Raw genomic sequence first — 15,000 nt, forward strand, 5'->3', positions numbered from 1 at the left:
ACCAGAACACCTTCCAGGTACGGTAGCCTAGAGATCACCACTGATGCCCCACAGCACCAGGGGTCCCGGATCTGATCCCACCCTTGGGCGACTGTCTGTCCATGTGGAGTTTGCACTTTCTCTCCCCGGGTGTCTGCGTGGGTTTCCCCCGGGTGCTCTGGTTTCCTCCACAACCCAAAGGTGTGCGGGTTAGGGTGGGATTGGCCGTGGGAAATTGTCCCGTAGTGCCCAGGGATGTGCGGGTTAGGGTGGGACTGGCCGTGGGAAATTGTCCCGTAGTGTCCAGGGATGTGTGGGTTAGGGTGGGATTGGCCATGGGAAATTGTCCCGTAGTGCCCAGGGATGTGCGGGTTAGGGTGGGACTGGCCGTGGGAAATTGTCCCGTAGTGCCCGGGGATGTGTGGGTTAGGGTGGGATTGGCTGTGGGAAATTGTCCCGTAGTGCCCAGGGATGTGCGGGTTAGGGTGGGATTGGCCAATGGGAAATTGTTCCATAGTGCTCAGGGATGTGCGGATTAGGGTGGGATTGCCCGTAGGAAATTGTCCCGTAGTGCCCAGGGATGTGCGGGTTAGGGTGGGGTCGGCCGTGGGAAATTGTCCCGTAGTGCCCAGGGATGTGCAGGTTAGGGTGGGATTGGCCGTGAGAAATTGTCCCGTAGTGCCCAGGGATGTGCGGGTTAGGGTGGGAATGGCCGTGGGAAATTGTCCCGTAGTGTCCAGGGATGTGCGGGTTAAGGTGGGATTGGCCGTGGGAAATTGTCCCGTAGTGCCCGGGGATGTGCGGGTTAGGGTGGGGTTGGCCATGGGAAATTGTCCCGTAGTGCCCGGGGATGTGCGGGTTAGGGTGGGATTGGCCGTGGGAAATTGTCCCGTAGTGCCGAGGGATGTGCGGGTTAGGGTGGGATTGGCCGTGGGAAATTGTCCCGTAGTGCCGAGGGATATGCGGGTTAGGGTGGGGTTGGCCGTGGGAAATTGTTCCATAGTGCTCAGGGATGTGCGGATTAGGGTGGGATTGCCCGTAGGAAATTGTCCCGTAGTGCCCAGGGATGTGCGGGTTAGGGTGGGGTCGGCCGTGGGAAATTGTCCCGTAGTGCCCAGGGATGTGCAGGTTAGGGTGGGATTGGCTGTGGGAAATTGTCCCGTAGTGCCCAGGGATGTGCGGGTTAGGGTGGGATTGGCCGTGGGAAATTGTCCCGTAGTGCCCGGGGATGTGCAGGTTAGGGTGGGGTCGGCCGTGGGAAATTGTCCCGTAGTGCCCAGGAATGTGCGGGTTAGGGTGGGATTGGCCAATGGGAAATTGTCCCGTAGTGCCCGGGGATGTGCGGGTTAGGGTGGGATTGGCCGTGGGAAATTGTCCCGTAGTGCCCGGGGATGTGCGGGTTAGGGTGGGGTTGGCCATGGGAAATTGTCCCGTAGTGCCCGGGGATGTGCGGGTTAGGGTGGGATTGGCCGTGGGAAATTGTCCCGTAGTGCCGAGGGATGTGCGGGTTAGGGTGGGATTGGCCGTGGGAAATTGTCCCGTAGTGCCGAGGGATATGCGGGTTAGGGTGGGGTTGGCCGTGGGAAATTGTTCCATAGTGCTCAGGGATGTGCGGATTAGGGTGGGATTGCCCGTAGGAAATTGTCCCGTAGTGCCCAGGGATGTGCGGGTTAGGGTGGGGTCGGCCGTGGGAAATTGTCCCGTAGTGCCCAGGGATGTGCAGGTTAGGGTGGGATTGGCTGTGGGAAATTGTCCCGTAGTGCCCAGGGATGTGCGGGTTAGGGTGGGATTGGCCGTGGGAAATTGTCCCGTAGTGCCCGGGGATGTGCAGGTTAGGGTGGGGTCGGCCGTGGGAAATTGTCCCGTAGTGCCCAGGAATGTGCGGGTTAGGGTGGGATTGGCCAATGGGAAATTGTCCCGTAGTGCCCGGGGATGTGCGGGTTAGGGTGGGATTGGCCGTGGGAAATTGTCCCGTAGTGCCCGGGGATGTGCAGGTTAGGGTGGGGTCGGCCATGGGAAATTGTCCCGTAATGCCCAGGGATGTGCGGGTTAGGGTGGGATTGGCTGTGGGAAATTGTCCCGTAGTGAGCAGGGATGTGCGGGTTAGGGTGGGGTTGGCCGTGGGAAATTGTTCCGTAGTGCCCAGGGATGTGCGGGTTAGGGTGGGATTGGCTGTGGGAAATTGTCCCGTAGTGCCCAGGGATGTGCGGGTTAGAGTGGGATTGGCCGTGGGAAATTGTCCCGTAGTGCCCAGGGATGTGCGGGTTAGGGTGGGATTGGCCAATGGGAAATTGTCCCGTAGTGCCCAGGGATGTGCGGGTTAGGGTGGGGTCGGTCGTGGGAAATTGTCCCGTAGTGCCCAGGGATGTGCAGGTTAGGGTGGGATTGGCCAATGGGAAATTGTCCCGTAGCGCCCGGGGATGTGCAGGTTAGGGTGGGGTCAGCCGTGGGAAATTGTCCCGTAGTGCCCAGGGATGTGCGGGTTAGGGTGGGATTGGCCGTGGGAAATTGTCCCGTAGTGCCCAGGGATGTGCGGGTTAGGGTGGGATTGGCCGTGGGAAATTGTCCCGTAGTGCCCGGGGATGTGCGGGTTAGGGTGGGATTGGCCGTGGGAAATTGTCCCGTAGTGCCCGGGGATGTGCGGGTTAGGGTGGGATTGGCCGTGGGAAATTGTCCCGTAGTGCCCAGGGATGTGCGGGTTAGGGTGGGGTTGGTGTTTGGCAGGTTTGGGGTTTTCATTGCGTAGAAGGTAGCGGAGGGGGTGCCAGTGTGGACCTGACGGGCCGAGTGGCTTCCGTCCCCACAAACCGCGGGTTGGGCATAGCGGGGGACTCTGGCAATTCCTCAGACCCTGAAACTCCGCGCGCACAATCCTCGCACAGGCCTCGCTCCTGTTTTCGAAAACTCTCACTTTTGGTAGTGACCGGGGGCGGGCAGAAGGGAACAGCTGGTCGGCGCCCGCGGGACTGGGAGGGAGTGACATAGTTCTGACCTCACCCCAACACGACCACCACCCCTGCCCCACCCCCACTCACCCCCACCGAAACACACCTGACCGCGGCATCCCTCACCTGGTGACAGCTCCGCACACCTGGTAAAGATTTCCCAGAGGATGAGAGCCAGGGAGTAGACATCTGCCTGCTTCAGGTTGGAGGTTTTGTCCTTCAGGTCAATGGAACCATCCAGGATCTCCGGGGCCATGTACCGGTGCGTGCCCACCTGCCAGAATGGATCCACATCAGCACCCACCCACTATTCTCCCCCACCCCCCAAAGTGTTGGATGGTCATCGGATACAGCCAGCAACAGCGAAAGCCGGGGGACGGCGGGGGTGTGTCCGTCACGAGGACGCAAGGGCAAAGGGCGAGAGGGGGCTGCTGGGTGGGTTATGGGAGGGTGAGACACATCCCTGGGGTCCACACCTCGGAGAAAATCCCGAGCCTCAGGGGCCCCGTATCCAAGGAGAGACAGGCCCGAGTCAGAGGCAGGATTTGGCCCCTGGCACACACTCCACCCACCCCCAAATCCTCGGGGACGATCCCGTGAGGGAGGGAGAGAGGTCGGGGGCCCTGCGGAGAAGGGAAGACCGAGAGGCACGAGCGCAATGAGGTGGGGAGGGTGGGCGAGGGAGGTCAACAGAGGAAAACCCGAGCCTCAGGGGCCCCGTATCCAGGCAGAGACAGACCCAAGTCGGAGGCAGCCCCATGGAGAGTTCGCTCGGCCGATGCTGGCGGTAGAACAGAGGGAGTGTGAGGTCGGGGACTGTACTCGTTGGGAGTTTAGAGGAATGAGGTGTGACATTATTGAAACATACTGAAGTGGGGAATTGCAGGTTTACAGGGATAAGGTGGGGGGGGTGGGACCTGGGTGGGATGCTGTTCGGTGGGACTTGACAGGTCGAATGGCCTGTTTCCCACACTGCGGAGGGGTTCTATTGGACGCTTGCCTCCAGAGATTTATTTTCCTGAATTAATTTGGAAATAGACATAGTTCTTCGGGGGCTAAAAGGTATTAGGAGAGAGGGAGGGAGTTGGGGAGAAAGTTGTGGGGTGGTGAAGGGGGAGGGATGGTGGGGCAGCAGGCACCTCAGGGCCCAATGACCCAGCAGCTCCTCCGGTTCGGCTTGGCCTACAAAAGGGGGGTTGGGTTTGGGGTTGGTGAGCCGGGAAGATGCTGGGTTTGCGTGGCGCCTCGTTTCAGAGTTACCGTGTAGAGCCGATCCAGGGCAGCACATCCCTCCTGGTACGCCCCCCGGCCCAGGGCAATCGCTTCCCCGAAATCGGCGATGGCACAGGTCCCATCCTCCTTCACCAGGACGTTGTGGCTGGTCAGGTCCCGGTGAACTATCACTGGCTTGTATTCACCTGCTCCAGGGACACAATCGAGGGGAAAGGGAAAGAACCTGCTTCATCAGACCCATTCCCACTGCATCTACCACCCGTTCCCATGGGTATGGCCTCCTCCTGTTCCCTATGTGTGGGCAGGCCCAAGGAGAAGGGGCAGAATGGCCTCCTCCTGTTCCCTGTGTGTGGGCCAGGCCCAAGGAGAAGGGGCAGAATGGCCTCCTCCTGTTCCCTATGTGTGGGCCAGGCCCAAGGAGAAGGGGCAGAATGGCCTCCTCCTGTTCCCTATGTGTGGGCCAGGCCCAAGGAGAAGGGGCAGAATGGCCTCCTCCTGTTCCCTGTGTGTGGGACAGGCCCAAGGAGAAGGGGCAGAATGGCCTCCTCCTGTTCCCTGTGTGTGGGCCAGGCCTGAGGAGAAGGGGCAGAATGGCCTCCTCCTGTTCCCTGTGTATGGGACAGGCCCAAGGAGAAGGGGCAGAATGGCCTCCTCTTGTTCCCTATGTGTGGGCCAGGCCTGAGGAGAAGGGGTTGAATGGCCTCCTCCTGTTCCCTGTGAGTGGGACAGGCCCAAGGAGAAGGGGCTGAATGGTCTACTCCTGTTCCGTGTGTGTGTGTGGGCCAGGCCTGAAAAGAAGGGGCTGAATGGCCTCCTCCTGTTCCCTGTGTATGGGACACGCTCAAGGAGGGGACGGGGCTGAATGGCCTCCTCCTGTTCCTCCATTGCTATGAAGGGCCCCCCATTCCCGCCCTGACCCTGGCAGTTGTGGTGGTAAGTGGTGGGTGGTGGGGGGTGGTGGGGGGTGGTGGGGGGTGGTAGGTGGGGGGTGGTAAGTGGTGGGTGGTGGGGGGTGGTTTAGCGGTGGGTGGTGGGGGGTGGAATGGGGGGGGTGGTATGCGGGGTGGTGGGGGGTGGAATGGGGGGGTGGTGGGGGGTGGTGGGGTGTGGAATGGGGGGGTGGTATGCGGGGTGGTGGGGGGTGGAATGGGGGGGTGGTATGCGGGGTGGTGGGGGGTGGAATGGGGGGGTGGTAATGGGGGTGGTAAGGGGGGGGTGGTAAGGGGGGGGTGGTATGCGGGGTGGTGGGGGGTGGAATGGGGGGGTGGTATGCGGGGTGGTGGGGGGTGGAATGGGGGGGTGGTAATGGGGGTGGTAAGGGGGGGGGTGGTAAGGGGGGGTGTACGGGGAATGAACGTACCTCTGAGCCACAGCTCGGTGTGCAGGAAGCTGAGGCCTGCGCTGAGAGACTGTGCCAGCAGCACAGACTGCGCCCACTCGCTGCAGTTCCTGGTGAGGTAGCGATGCAGAGATCCCTGTGGGAATACACAGACTCCAGGTCATCGGGGACTCACTCAGTCGGCTCCAAGACCAGGCAACGGCCGTCCGCCTCCACAAATCATTCACCTCTATCTCACGATGCCTTCTGTTCTAGTGTCCTCACCCTTAACCCCAACCCGTAACCCTTAACCCCAACCCCAACTCGTTAACCCTTAACCCCAAATCCTTAACCCCAGCCTTTAATGCTAACACCCAACCCCAACACCTAACCCTATCCCCTTACACAACCCATTCACCCTTACCCTTAACCCTTACCCTTAACACTTATCCTTAACCCTAACCATAAACGTATCCTTAACTGTAACCCTGGACCCTAAGCCCACACCCTAATCCTTAACTCTAACCGTAACTTTCACCCTTAACCCCAACCCTAACCCTTATCCCAATCTCTAACCCCTAACCCTCACCATTCACCTCAACACTAACCCCTAACCCCAACCCTTAACTCTAACCCTAACCCTCATCCTTAACCCCAATCCTAACTCTTATCCCTAACTCTAACCCCTAACCCTCACCCTTAACCTCAACACTAACCCCTAACCCTAACCCTAACCATACAGGCTGTCCCACCATCCACAGGGCACAAGTCAGGACTTCTGTGGTTGGGCGAGGCACGCGTGGTTTTGCTTCCCCACTCTCTGTGTCTGATTACCTGTTGATGATACTCGGTGACCAGGAAATATCGCACGGCTTCCCCACTCCGCTTCACTCCCGCATCGATAAACCTCAGGATGTTTCCCTGCTCCATCAGAGGCAAGGAGATCAATCCCATCTCGGTGTGAAACTGCTGGCGGTGGCGGGCATGGAATTCCTTCGCTGCCACCACCGTCTGTGCTCGCAAACCCTTCCACACCGTCCCGAACCTGCCCTGGCCGATAACCTGTTTGGGGTTTGGAACGGGGGGAGAGACAGTGTCCGGGGGGGGGGGGGTAAGTGGGGAAATAGAGAGAGAAAGAGAGACAAAGAGAGAGAGATTATCGGAACATGGGGTGGTGGGCTAGCAGTGGCAGTGATAGGCTGATTGGCCTGTAGGTCCTTCCACTGTTTGGCATATAACTTGACCCTGCACTCCCTCCCTTTCTCTCTCTCTCGCCCCCTCGCCTTCACACTCTTCCTCACCTTCATCCTCTCTCTGACACTCAGTCTCTCTCCTTCAGTCTCTGCCTCTCTCCCTCTCTCTCCCCTTCACACTCATTCTCATCTTCACTCTGTCTCCTTCTCTCCCACCTTCACTGTATCACACTCTCCCCTTCGCACTCTCCCCTTCACACTCCGTCCCTCTCTCCCACCTTCTCTCTCTTCTCCCTCTCTCTGACCTCTACTCCGTCTCCCCTTCACTGTCTCTCCCTCCCCTTCAGTCTCACACCTTCCCTCTCTCTCCATCTCTCTCTGACCTCTATTCCCTCCTCCCTTCACTCTCTCTCCCTCCCCATCAGTCTCTCACCTTCACTGTCTCATTCTACCCCCTTCACACTCCCTCTTCACTGTCTCTCTCTCTCCCTCTCTCTCTGGCCTTCACTCCCTCTGTCTCACATTCTCTCACACACTCTCTCTCTCTCCCATACACACTCACCGAGGGCTCAAGCCGCCCAGGCCTCTGCAGCCCCCTGCTCTCTGCAGTAAAAGCACTCAGATTTTCTGAGACTGTTTACACCCCACCGCACGTTCTTGAGCTGCTGAAAAGGAGCTGAAAGAGAAAAACCTCCAACCCACCTCAATGAGCTCAACAGGTAATTCATTCCCCTTCTCAATCTGTGGAGACGTTGAATGAGAGAGAAAACAGCCTCTCAACTGTTTCCGCACTGCAACACAGAGTGAGTAAGTGAGTGAGAGGGGTACACGGAGCGAGTGAGAAAGAGAGAGACAGGGAGGGGGATGAAGAGGGCAGAGGAAGGAGAAAGAAGGGGAGAGAGAGGGAGGGGGATAGGGAGGGGGGAGAGAGAGAGGGGGCAAGAGAGAGGGGTCGAGAGAGAGGGGGTGAGAGGGAAGGGGAGAGATAGGAGGAGAGAGAGAGGGAAGGAGGGGGAGAGAGGGAGGGGGATGGGGAGGGAGGAGGGAGGAGAAAGAAAGGGAGACAGAGGGAGGGGGATAGAGAGGGGAGAGAGAGGGGGGATGGGAGAGGGAGAGAGTGAAAAGGAGTGAGGGAGAGAGAGAAAGAGAGAGAGAGAGAGACAGACAGAGAGAGAGAGAGACAGCGAGAGACAGAGAGAGCGTGACAGGGAGAGAGAGACAGGGAGCGAGAGAGAGAGAGCGTGACAGAGAGAGAGACAGAGAGAGCGTGACAGGGAGAGAGAGACAGGGAGCGAGAGAGAGAGCGTGACAGGGAGAGAGAGACAGGGAGCGAGAGAGTGTGGAACAGCCAGAGTGAGAGACAGAGGGAGATACAGAGAGGGAGAGAGAGAGAGATAGAGGAAAAGACAGATGGAGAGAGATAGAGAGACAGACGTAGAGACAGAGGCATATAGAGACACAGGGAGAGAGAGAGTCAGTGATATAGAGAAAGAGAATGTGTGAGAGAAGGAGGGAGACGGGTTACAGAGAGAAAAAGACAGTGAAAGAGGATGAGAGAGAAAGACAGAGTGAGCAATAGAGGAAGGGAGAGAGAGAGTGAGAGGGACACGGTCCGAGACAGAGACACACAAATTGCACTGAGAAAATATCAACATTTCCACTCCCAGGGCAGTCTCTGAGCGAGTGAGGGGGGGGATGCAGGAAAGGGGTCCTGTGGTAAAGGTAACGAGGAATATGTAGGCACCTTGTAATAATGAGCTGCACTGCCCGAAGGTCAGAGCCGAGGGAGCGGGCGCTGGGCACTGTCAGAGAGTCAGGGCCGAGGGACCGGGCGCTGTCAGAGAGTCAGGGCCGAGGGACCGGGCGCTGTCGGAGGGTCAGGGGCAAGGGAGCGGGGCGCTGTCGGAGGGTCAGGGCCGAGGGAGCGGGTGCTGTCGGAGGGTCAGGGCCAAGGGAGCGGGGCGCTGTCGGAGGGTCAGGGCCGAGGGAGCGGGCAATGTCGGAGGGTCAGGGCCGAGGGAGCGGGCGCTGTCGGAGGGTCAGGGCCGAGGGAGCGGGCAATGTCGGAGGGTCAGGACCGAGGGAGCGGGGTGCTGTCGGAGGGTCAGGGCCAAGGGAGCGGGGCGCTGTCGGAGGGTCAGGGCCGACGGAGCGGGCGCTGTCGGAGGGTCAGGGCCGAGGGAGCGGGCGCTGTCGGAGGGTCAGGGCCGAGGGAGCAGGGCGCCGTCGGAGGGTCGTGGCCGAGGGAGCGGGTGCTGTCGGAGGGTCAGGGCCAAGGGAGCGGGTGCTGTCGGAGGGTCAGGGCCGAGGGAGCGGGGCGCCGTCGGAGGGTCAGGGCCGAGGGAGCGGGGCGCCGTCGGAGGGTCAGGGCCGAGGGAGCGGGGCGCCGTCGGAGGGTCAGGGCCGAGGGAGCGGGTGCTGTCGGAGGGTCAGGGCCGAGGGAGCGGGTGCCGTCGGAGGGTCAGGGCCGAGGGAGCGGGCGCCGTCGGAGGGTCAGGGCCGAGGGAGCGGGGCGCCGGAGGGTCAGGGCCGAGGGAGCGGGTGCTGTCGGAGGGTCAGGGCCGAGGGAGCGGGCGCTGTCGGAGGGTCAGGGCCGAGGGAGCGGGCGCTGTCGGAGGGTCAGGGCCGAGGGAGCGGGGCGCCGGAGGGTCAGGGCCGAGGGAGCGGGTGCTGTCGGAGGGTCAGGGCCGAGGGAGCGGGTGCTGTCGGAGGGTCAGGGCCGAGGGAGCGGGTGCTGTCGGAGGGTCAGGGCCAAGGGAGCGGGGCGCTGTCGGAGGGTCAGGGCCGAGGGAGCGGGTGCTGTCGGAGGGTCAGGGCCAAGGGAGCGGGGCGCTGTCGGAGGGTCAGGGCCGAGGGAGCGGGCAATGTCGGAGGGTCAGGGCCGAGGGAGCGGGCAATGTCGGAGGGTCAGGGCCGAGGGAGCGGGCGCTGTCGGAGGGTCAGGGCTGAGGGAGCGGGCGCTGTCGGAGGGTCAGGGCCGAGGGAGCGGGCAATGTCGGAGGGTCAGGGCCGAGGGAGCGGGCAATGTCGGAGGGTCAGGGCCGAGGGAGCGGGCGCTGTCGGAGGGTCAGGGCCGAGGGAGCGGGCGCTGTCGGAGGGTCAGGACCGAGGGAGCGGGGCGCTGTCGGAGGGTCAGGGCCAAGGGAGCGGGGCGCCGTCGGAGGGTCAGGGCCGAGGGAGCGGGCGCTGTCGGAGGGTCAGGGCCGAGGGAGCGGGCGCTGTCGGAGGGTCAGGGCCGAGGGAGCAGGGCGCCGTCGGAGGGTCGTGGCCGAGGGAGCGGGTGCTGTCGGAGGGTCAGGGCCGAGGGAGCGGGTGCTGTCGGAGGGTCAGGGCCGAGGGAGCGGGTGCTGTCGGAGGGTCAGGGCCGAGGGAGCGGGCGCCGTCGGAGGGTCAGGGCCGAGGGAGCGGGCGCCGTCGGAGGGTCAGGGCCGAGGGAGCGGGCACCGTCGGAGGGTCAGGGCTGAGGGAGCAGCATGTGGTTGGGGGTGATGTGGAGGTGATGGGGTTGGGGGTGATGGGCGTGTGAGTGGGGGTGGAGTGGTGATGGGGGTGGGGGTGTTGGGGGTGGGGGTGATGGGGGTGGGGGTGATGAGGGTGGGGGTGTTGGGGGTGGGGGTGATGAGGGTGGGGGTGATGAGGGTGGGGGTGTTGGGGGTGGGGGTGATGGGCGTGGGGGTGATGGGCGTGGGGGTGATGAGGGTGGGGGTGATGAGGGTGGGGGTGTTGGGGGTGGGGGTGATGAGGGTGGGGGTGTTGGGGGTGGGGGTGTTGGGGGTGGGGTGATGGGGGTGGGGTGATGAGGGTGGGGTGATGAGGGTGGGGGTGTTGGGGGTGGGGGTGATGAGGGTGGGGTGATGAGGGTGGGGGTGTTGGGGGTGGGGGTGATGAGGGTGGGGGTGATGAGGGTGGGGGTGATGAGGGTGGGGGTGTTGGGGGTGGGGGTGATAAGGTTGGGGGTGATGAGGGTGGGGGTGATGAGGGCGGGGGTGATGAGGGCGGGGGTGGGGGTGATGAGGGTGGGGGTGATGAGGGTGGGGGTGATGAGGGTGGGGGTGTTGGGGGTGGGGTTGATGAGGGTGGGGGGTGATGAGGGTGGGGGTGTTGGGGGTGGGGGTGATAAGGTTGGGGGTGATGAGGGTGGGGGTGATGAGGGCGGGGGTGGGGGTGATGAGGGTGGGGGTGAGGGGGAGGGGGTGATGAGGGTGGGGGTGATGAGGGTGGGGTGATGGGGGTGGGGGTGTTGGGGGTGAGGGTGGGGGTGTTGGGGGTGAGGGTGGGGTGATGGGGGTGGGGGTGTTGGGGGTGAGGGTGGGGGTGTTGGGGGTGAGGGTGATGAGGGTGGGGGTGATGAGGGTGGGGGGTGACGAGGGTGGGGGTGGGGGTGATGAGGGTGGGGGTGACGAGGGTGGGGGTGTTGGGGGTGGGTGTGGGGGTGTTGGGGGTGGGGTGATGGGGGTGGGGGTGTTGGGGGTGGGGGAGGGTGGGGGTGTTGGGGGTGGAGGGTGATGAGGGTGGGGGGTGGGGGTGGTGGGGGGTGAGGGTGGGGGGGGTTGGGGGTGGGGTGAGGGGGGTGGGGTGTGGGGTGGGGGGGGGGGGTGGTGGGGGTGGGGGTGTTGGGGGTGGGGGTGGGTGGGGGTGTGGGGTGGGGGGGTGTGGGGGTGGGGTGATGGGGGGTGGGGGTGTTGGGGGTGAGGGTGGGGGTGTTGGGGGTGGGGTGATGGGGGTGGGGGTGTTGGGGGTGAGGGTGGGGGTGTTGGGGGGGGGGTGGTTGTTGGGGGGTGGGGTTGTTGGGGGTGGGGGTGGGGGTGTGGGGGGTGGGGTGATGGGGGTGGGGGTGTTGGGGTGGGAGGGTGGGGGGTGTTGGGGGTGGGGGATGGGGGTGGGGGTGTTGGGGGTGGGGGTGGGGGTGTTGGGGGTGGGTGGGTGATGGGGGGGGGTGTTGGGGGTGAGGGTGGGGGTGTTGGGGGTGGGGGTGCGGCTGGTCTGGAAGGCGGCCTCTCTCTCTGAGACAGACAGAAAGCTTTAGCCGAAGTTCCACAGGACAGACCTCCTGGGAGCCTCCGCTGGGATTGGGGGACTTGGACGGGGAGAAGTGGCTCGCACTCCATCTGGAAACCTCCCCCACCCCCACCCCGGGGTCCAGGAGCATGTGGGACACCCCCCCACCTCACCCTCCCTACCACCCCCACCCCCCCCCCCCCCCCCCCCCCCCCCCGGGGTGCCGTACCTTCGGCTGACCTGAGGAACAGTGCGAGGGACGTTGACAGGATGAGGATCACGAGCAGGCAGAGCACCAGCGTCAGGAAACCTGTGATTACACACACACAGAGAGAGAGAGAGAGAGTGTGTGAGCTGGGTCATCGGCATCACGGTGATCTGGAGGTGATCTGGGATCAGGCTGGGGGGGGGGGGTAATCGGGGTGGGGGGGGTGCTGGGGTTAAACGTGTGATCTGGGACCCCTCTCTGGGCCCAGGGAGAGTTTAACAGGGACTCATATTAAACACGGGGAGTCTCTCAGCCTCTGGGTGTAGGGAGGGTCTTTATGGGGGGGGGGGGTTGGGGTTGGAGTCGGGGGTGGGGGGAGTCATGGTCTCCAGCTCCCCTACTCCCAAAGGAGCGTCTGGAAAGCGATAAGTCGTAGCAGGGCTCTGCAGAGGGAGGAGGGACTGGGGGCAGTGTTTGGCAGCGGTGGAGGGGGTGCGGTTTGGGGGAGGTTAGGGGTGGGGGGGGGGGGGGGGCGCGAGGCAGTGAGAACCGAATCAAACTGAACCTTCACCAGTCCCCCCACCCCTCCCCTGTTCCCACATCAGCTCCAAACTCTGGGAATTTTATGCAGAATGTTAGGTTGGTAGAAGCACCCATCGAATCGGATCTATTCCCATTTGGAAGAAAATGGGCTGATCAGTGATAGGCAACATGGTTTTGTGCAGGGAAGGTCATGTCTTACCAACTTAATAGAGTTCTTTGAGGACGTGACAAAGTTGATTGATGAGGGAAAGGCTGTAGATGTCATTTCCATGGACTTCAGTAAGGCGTTTGATAAGGTTCCCCATGGCAGGCTGATGGAGAAAGTGAAGTCACATTGGGTCCAGAGTGTGCTCGCTCGATGGATAAAAAACTGCCTGGGCAACAGGAGACAGAGGGTCGTAGTAGAAGGGAGTTTCTCAAATTGGAGACCTGTGACCAGTGGTGTTCCACAGGGATCTGTGCTGGGACCACTGTTGTTTGTGATATATGTAAATGATCTGGAGGAAGGTGTAGGTGCCCTGATCAGCAAGTTTGCTGATGACACTAAGATTGGTGGAGTAGCTGATAGTGAAGGGGACTGTCAGAGATTACAGCAGAGTATAGATAGACTGGAGAGTTGGGCAGATAAAGAGCAGATGGAGTTCAATCCGGGCAAATGCGAAGTGATGCATTTTGGACGATCAAATTCAAGGGCGAACTATACAGTAAATGGAAAAGTCCTGGGGAAAATTGATAAACAGAGAGATCTGGGTGTTCAGGTCCATTGTTCCCTGAAGGTGACAACGCAGGTCAATAGGGTGGTCAAGTAGGCATATGGCATGCTTTCCTTCATTGGGCGGGGTATTGGGTACAAGAGTTGGCAAGGTCATGTTGCAGTTGTATAGGACTTTGGTTCGGCCACATTTGGAGTACTGTGTACAGTTCTGGTCGCCACATTACCAAAAGATGTGGATGCTTTGGAGAGGGTGCAGAGGAGGTTCACCAGGATGTTGCCTGGTATGGAGGGTGCTAGCTATGAAGAGAGGTTGAGTAGAATAGGATTATTTTCATTAGAAAGACAGAGATTGAGTGGTGACCTGATTGAGGTCTACAAAATCATGAGGGGTATAGACAAGGTGGATAGCAAGAAGCTTTTTCACCAGAGTGGGGGACTCAATTACTAGGGGTCATGAGTTCAAAGTGAGAGGAGGAAAGTTTAAGGGAGATATGGGTGGAAAGTTCTTTACACAGAGGCTGGTGGGCGCCTGGAACGCGTTGCCAGCGGAGGTGGTAGACGCAGACACGTTAGCGTCTTTTAAGATATATTTGGACCGGTACATGGATGGGCAGGGAGCAAATGGACACAGACCGTTAGAAAATAGATGACAGATTAGACAGAGGATCTTGGTCGGCGCAGGCTTGGAGGGTCGAAGGGCCTGTTCCTGTGCTGTAATTTTCTTTGTTCTTTGAATGTCAAGGTGGGGGGGTGGGGTCTCCTGTCGTTGGGAGACGGTAACGTTCCCCGCCCTCCCCCAGGGTATTGATCACTGGTTGGGGGGGGGGGGGCAGTAAGTTACTCGCTGCAGGATTCCCAGCCTCTGGCCATGGTCCCTGAAGCCATGTTGTGGGGTTGGGGGAAACAGAGAGGTGCAGTTGGGTGGGGTGGGAGAGGGAGAGGGATGGGGGAGTGCACAGCAAGACTCACTCACCGCGCTTTGGGGTCCTGGGTGGCCGGGCGGCGAGTCGCGGAGGCACAGCGTTGCACAGGTCTGTGTTACAGCAACAGGAGTAGAAGGGATGGGATTTGCCTGGGGTGTCTGTACAGCTGGTGTTGCAGGAGAGAACATGGCTGGGTGGCCAGCAACCTGTGGGCAAAGGGACCACTGTGTTAGAGAGAGAGAGGGGGGGAGAGAGAGAGAGTGGGGGGGAGAGAGAGAGGGAGAGAGAGAGGGAGAGGGAGAGAGAGACAGAGAGGGAGAGAGAGAGAGTGTGGGGGGGAGAGAGAGAGAGAGAGAGGGAGAAAGAAAGAGAGAGAGAAAGATAGAGAGGGGGAGAGAGAGGGAAGGGGAGAAAGAGAGAGAGAGGGAGAGAGATAGTGAGGGGGAGAGAGGGAGGGAGAGGGAGAGTGTGGGGGGGAGAGAGAGAGAGGGAGAGAGAGATAGAGGGAGGGGGGAGAGAGAGACAGAGAAGGAGAGAGTGAGGGGGAGAGAGAGGGAGAGAGAGATAGAGAGGGGGAGAGATGGAGAGAGAGAGGGAGGGAGAGAGAAAGAGAGAGAGGGAGAGAGAGAGAGGGGAGAGAGAGGGAGTGGGGAGAGAGAGAGAGAAACAGAGAGAGACACAGAGAGAGGAGGAGAGAGAGGGAGGGAGCTAGAGTGTTAGAGAGATAGAGAGAGATGGACAGAGAGAGGGACGGAGAGGGTTAGTGAGAGACAGATAGACAGAGAGAGAGACAGACAATCTGAGAGAGAGAGATGGAGAAAGAGAGATGGACAGAGAGAGAGAAATGGACAGACAGAGGGAGACAGAGGAAGGGGGAGGGTTAGAGAGAGAGAGAAAAACGAGGGCGGGGGAGAGAGGGAGAGAGAGGTAGGGAGGGAGAGGGTT

General features: G+C 61.0%; 1 protein-coding gene across 4 annotated transcripts in view; it reads right to left on the minus strand.

The window, feature by feature from the left end:
• LOC125450350 (bone morphogenetic protein receptor type-2-like) overlaps positions 1 to 15,000 on the minus strand; it is a 39,595-nt gene that overhangs the window by 6,695 nt on the left and 17,900 nt on the right. For 3 of the 4 annotated variants that reach the window (XM_059644059.1, XM_059644056.1, XM_059644057.1), the window contains 7 exons: positions 14,106 to 14,261; positions 11,896 to 11,976; positions 7,371 to 7,459; positions 6,310 to 6,537; positions 5,518 to 5,632; positions 4,185 to 4,342; positions 3,051 to 3,198 (listed from right to left, as the gene is read on the minus strand). In XM_059644059.1, coding sequence (XP_059500042.1) covers positions 3,051 to 3,198; positions 4,185 to 4,342; positions 5,518 to 5,632; positions 6,310 to 6,537; positions 7,371 to 7,459; positions 11,896 to 11,976; positions 14,106 to 14,261 — 975 coding nt within the window. The remainder of the gene's footprint in view (positions 1 to 3,050; positions 3,199 to 4,184; positions 4,343 to 5,517; positions 5,633 to 6,309; positions 6,538 to 7,370; positions 7,460 to 11,895; positions 11,977 to 14,105; positions 14,262 to 15,000) is intronic. The other variant, XM_059644058.1, reaches the window with a different exon arrangement.

The sequence above is a fragment of the Stegostoma tigrinum genome, unplaced genomic scaffold, assembly GCF_030684315.1.
Source record: "Stegostoma tigrinum isolate sSteTig4 unplaced genomic scaffold, sSteTig4.hap1 scaffold_48, whole genome shotgun sequence".
NCBI lineage: Eukaryota > Metazoa > Chordata > Chondrichthyes > Orectolobiformes > Stegostomatidae > Stegostoma > Stegostoma tigrinum.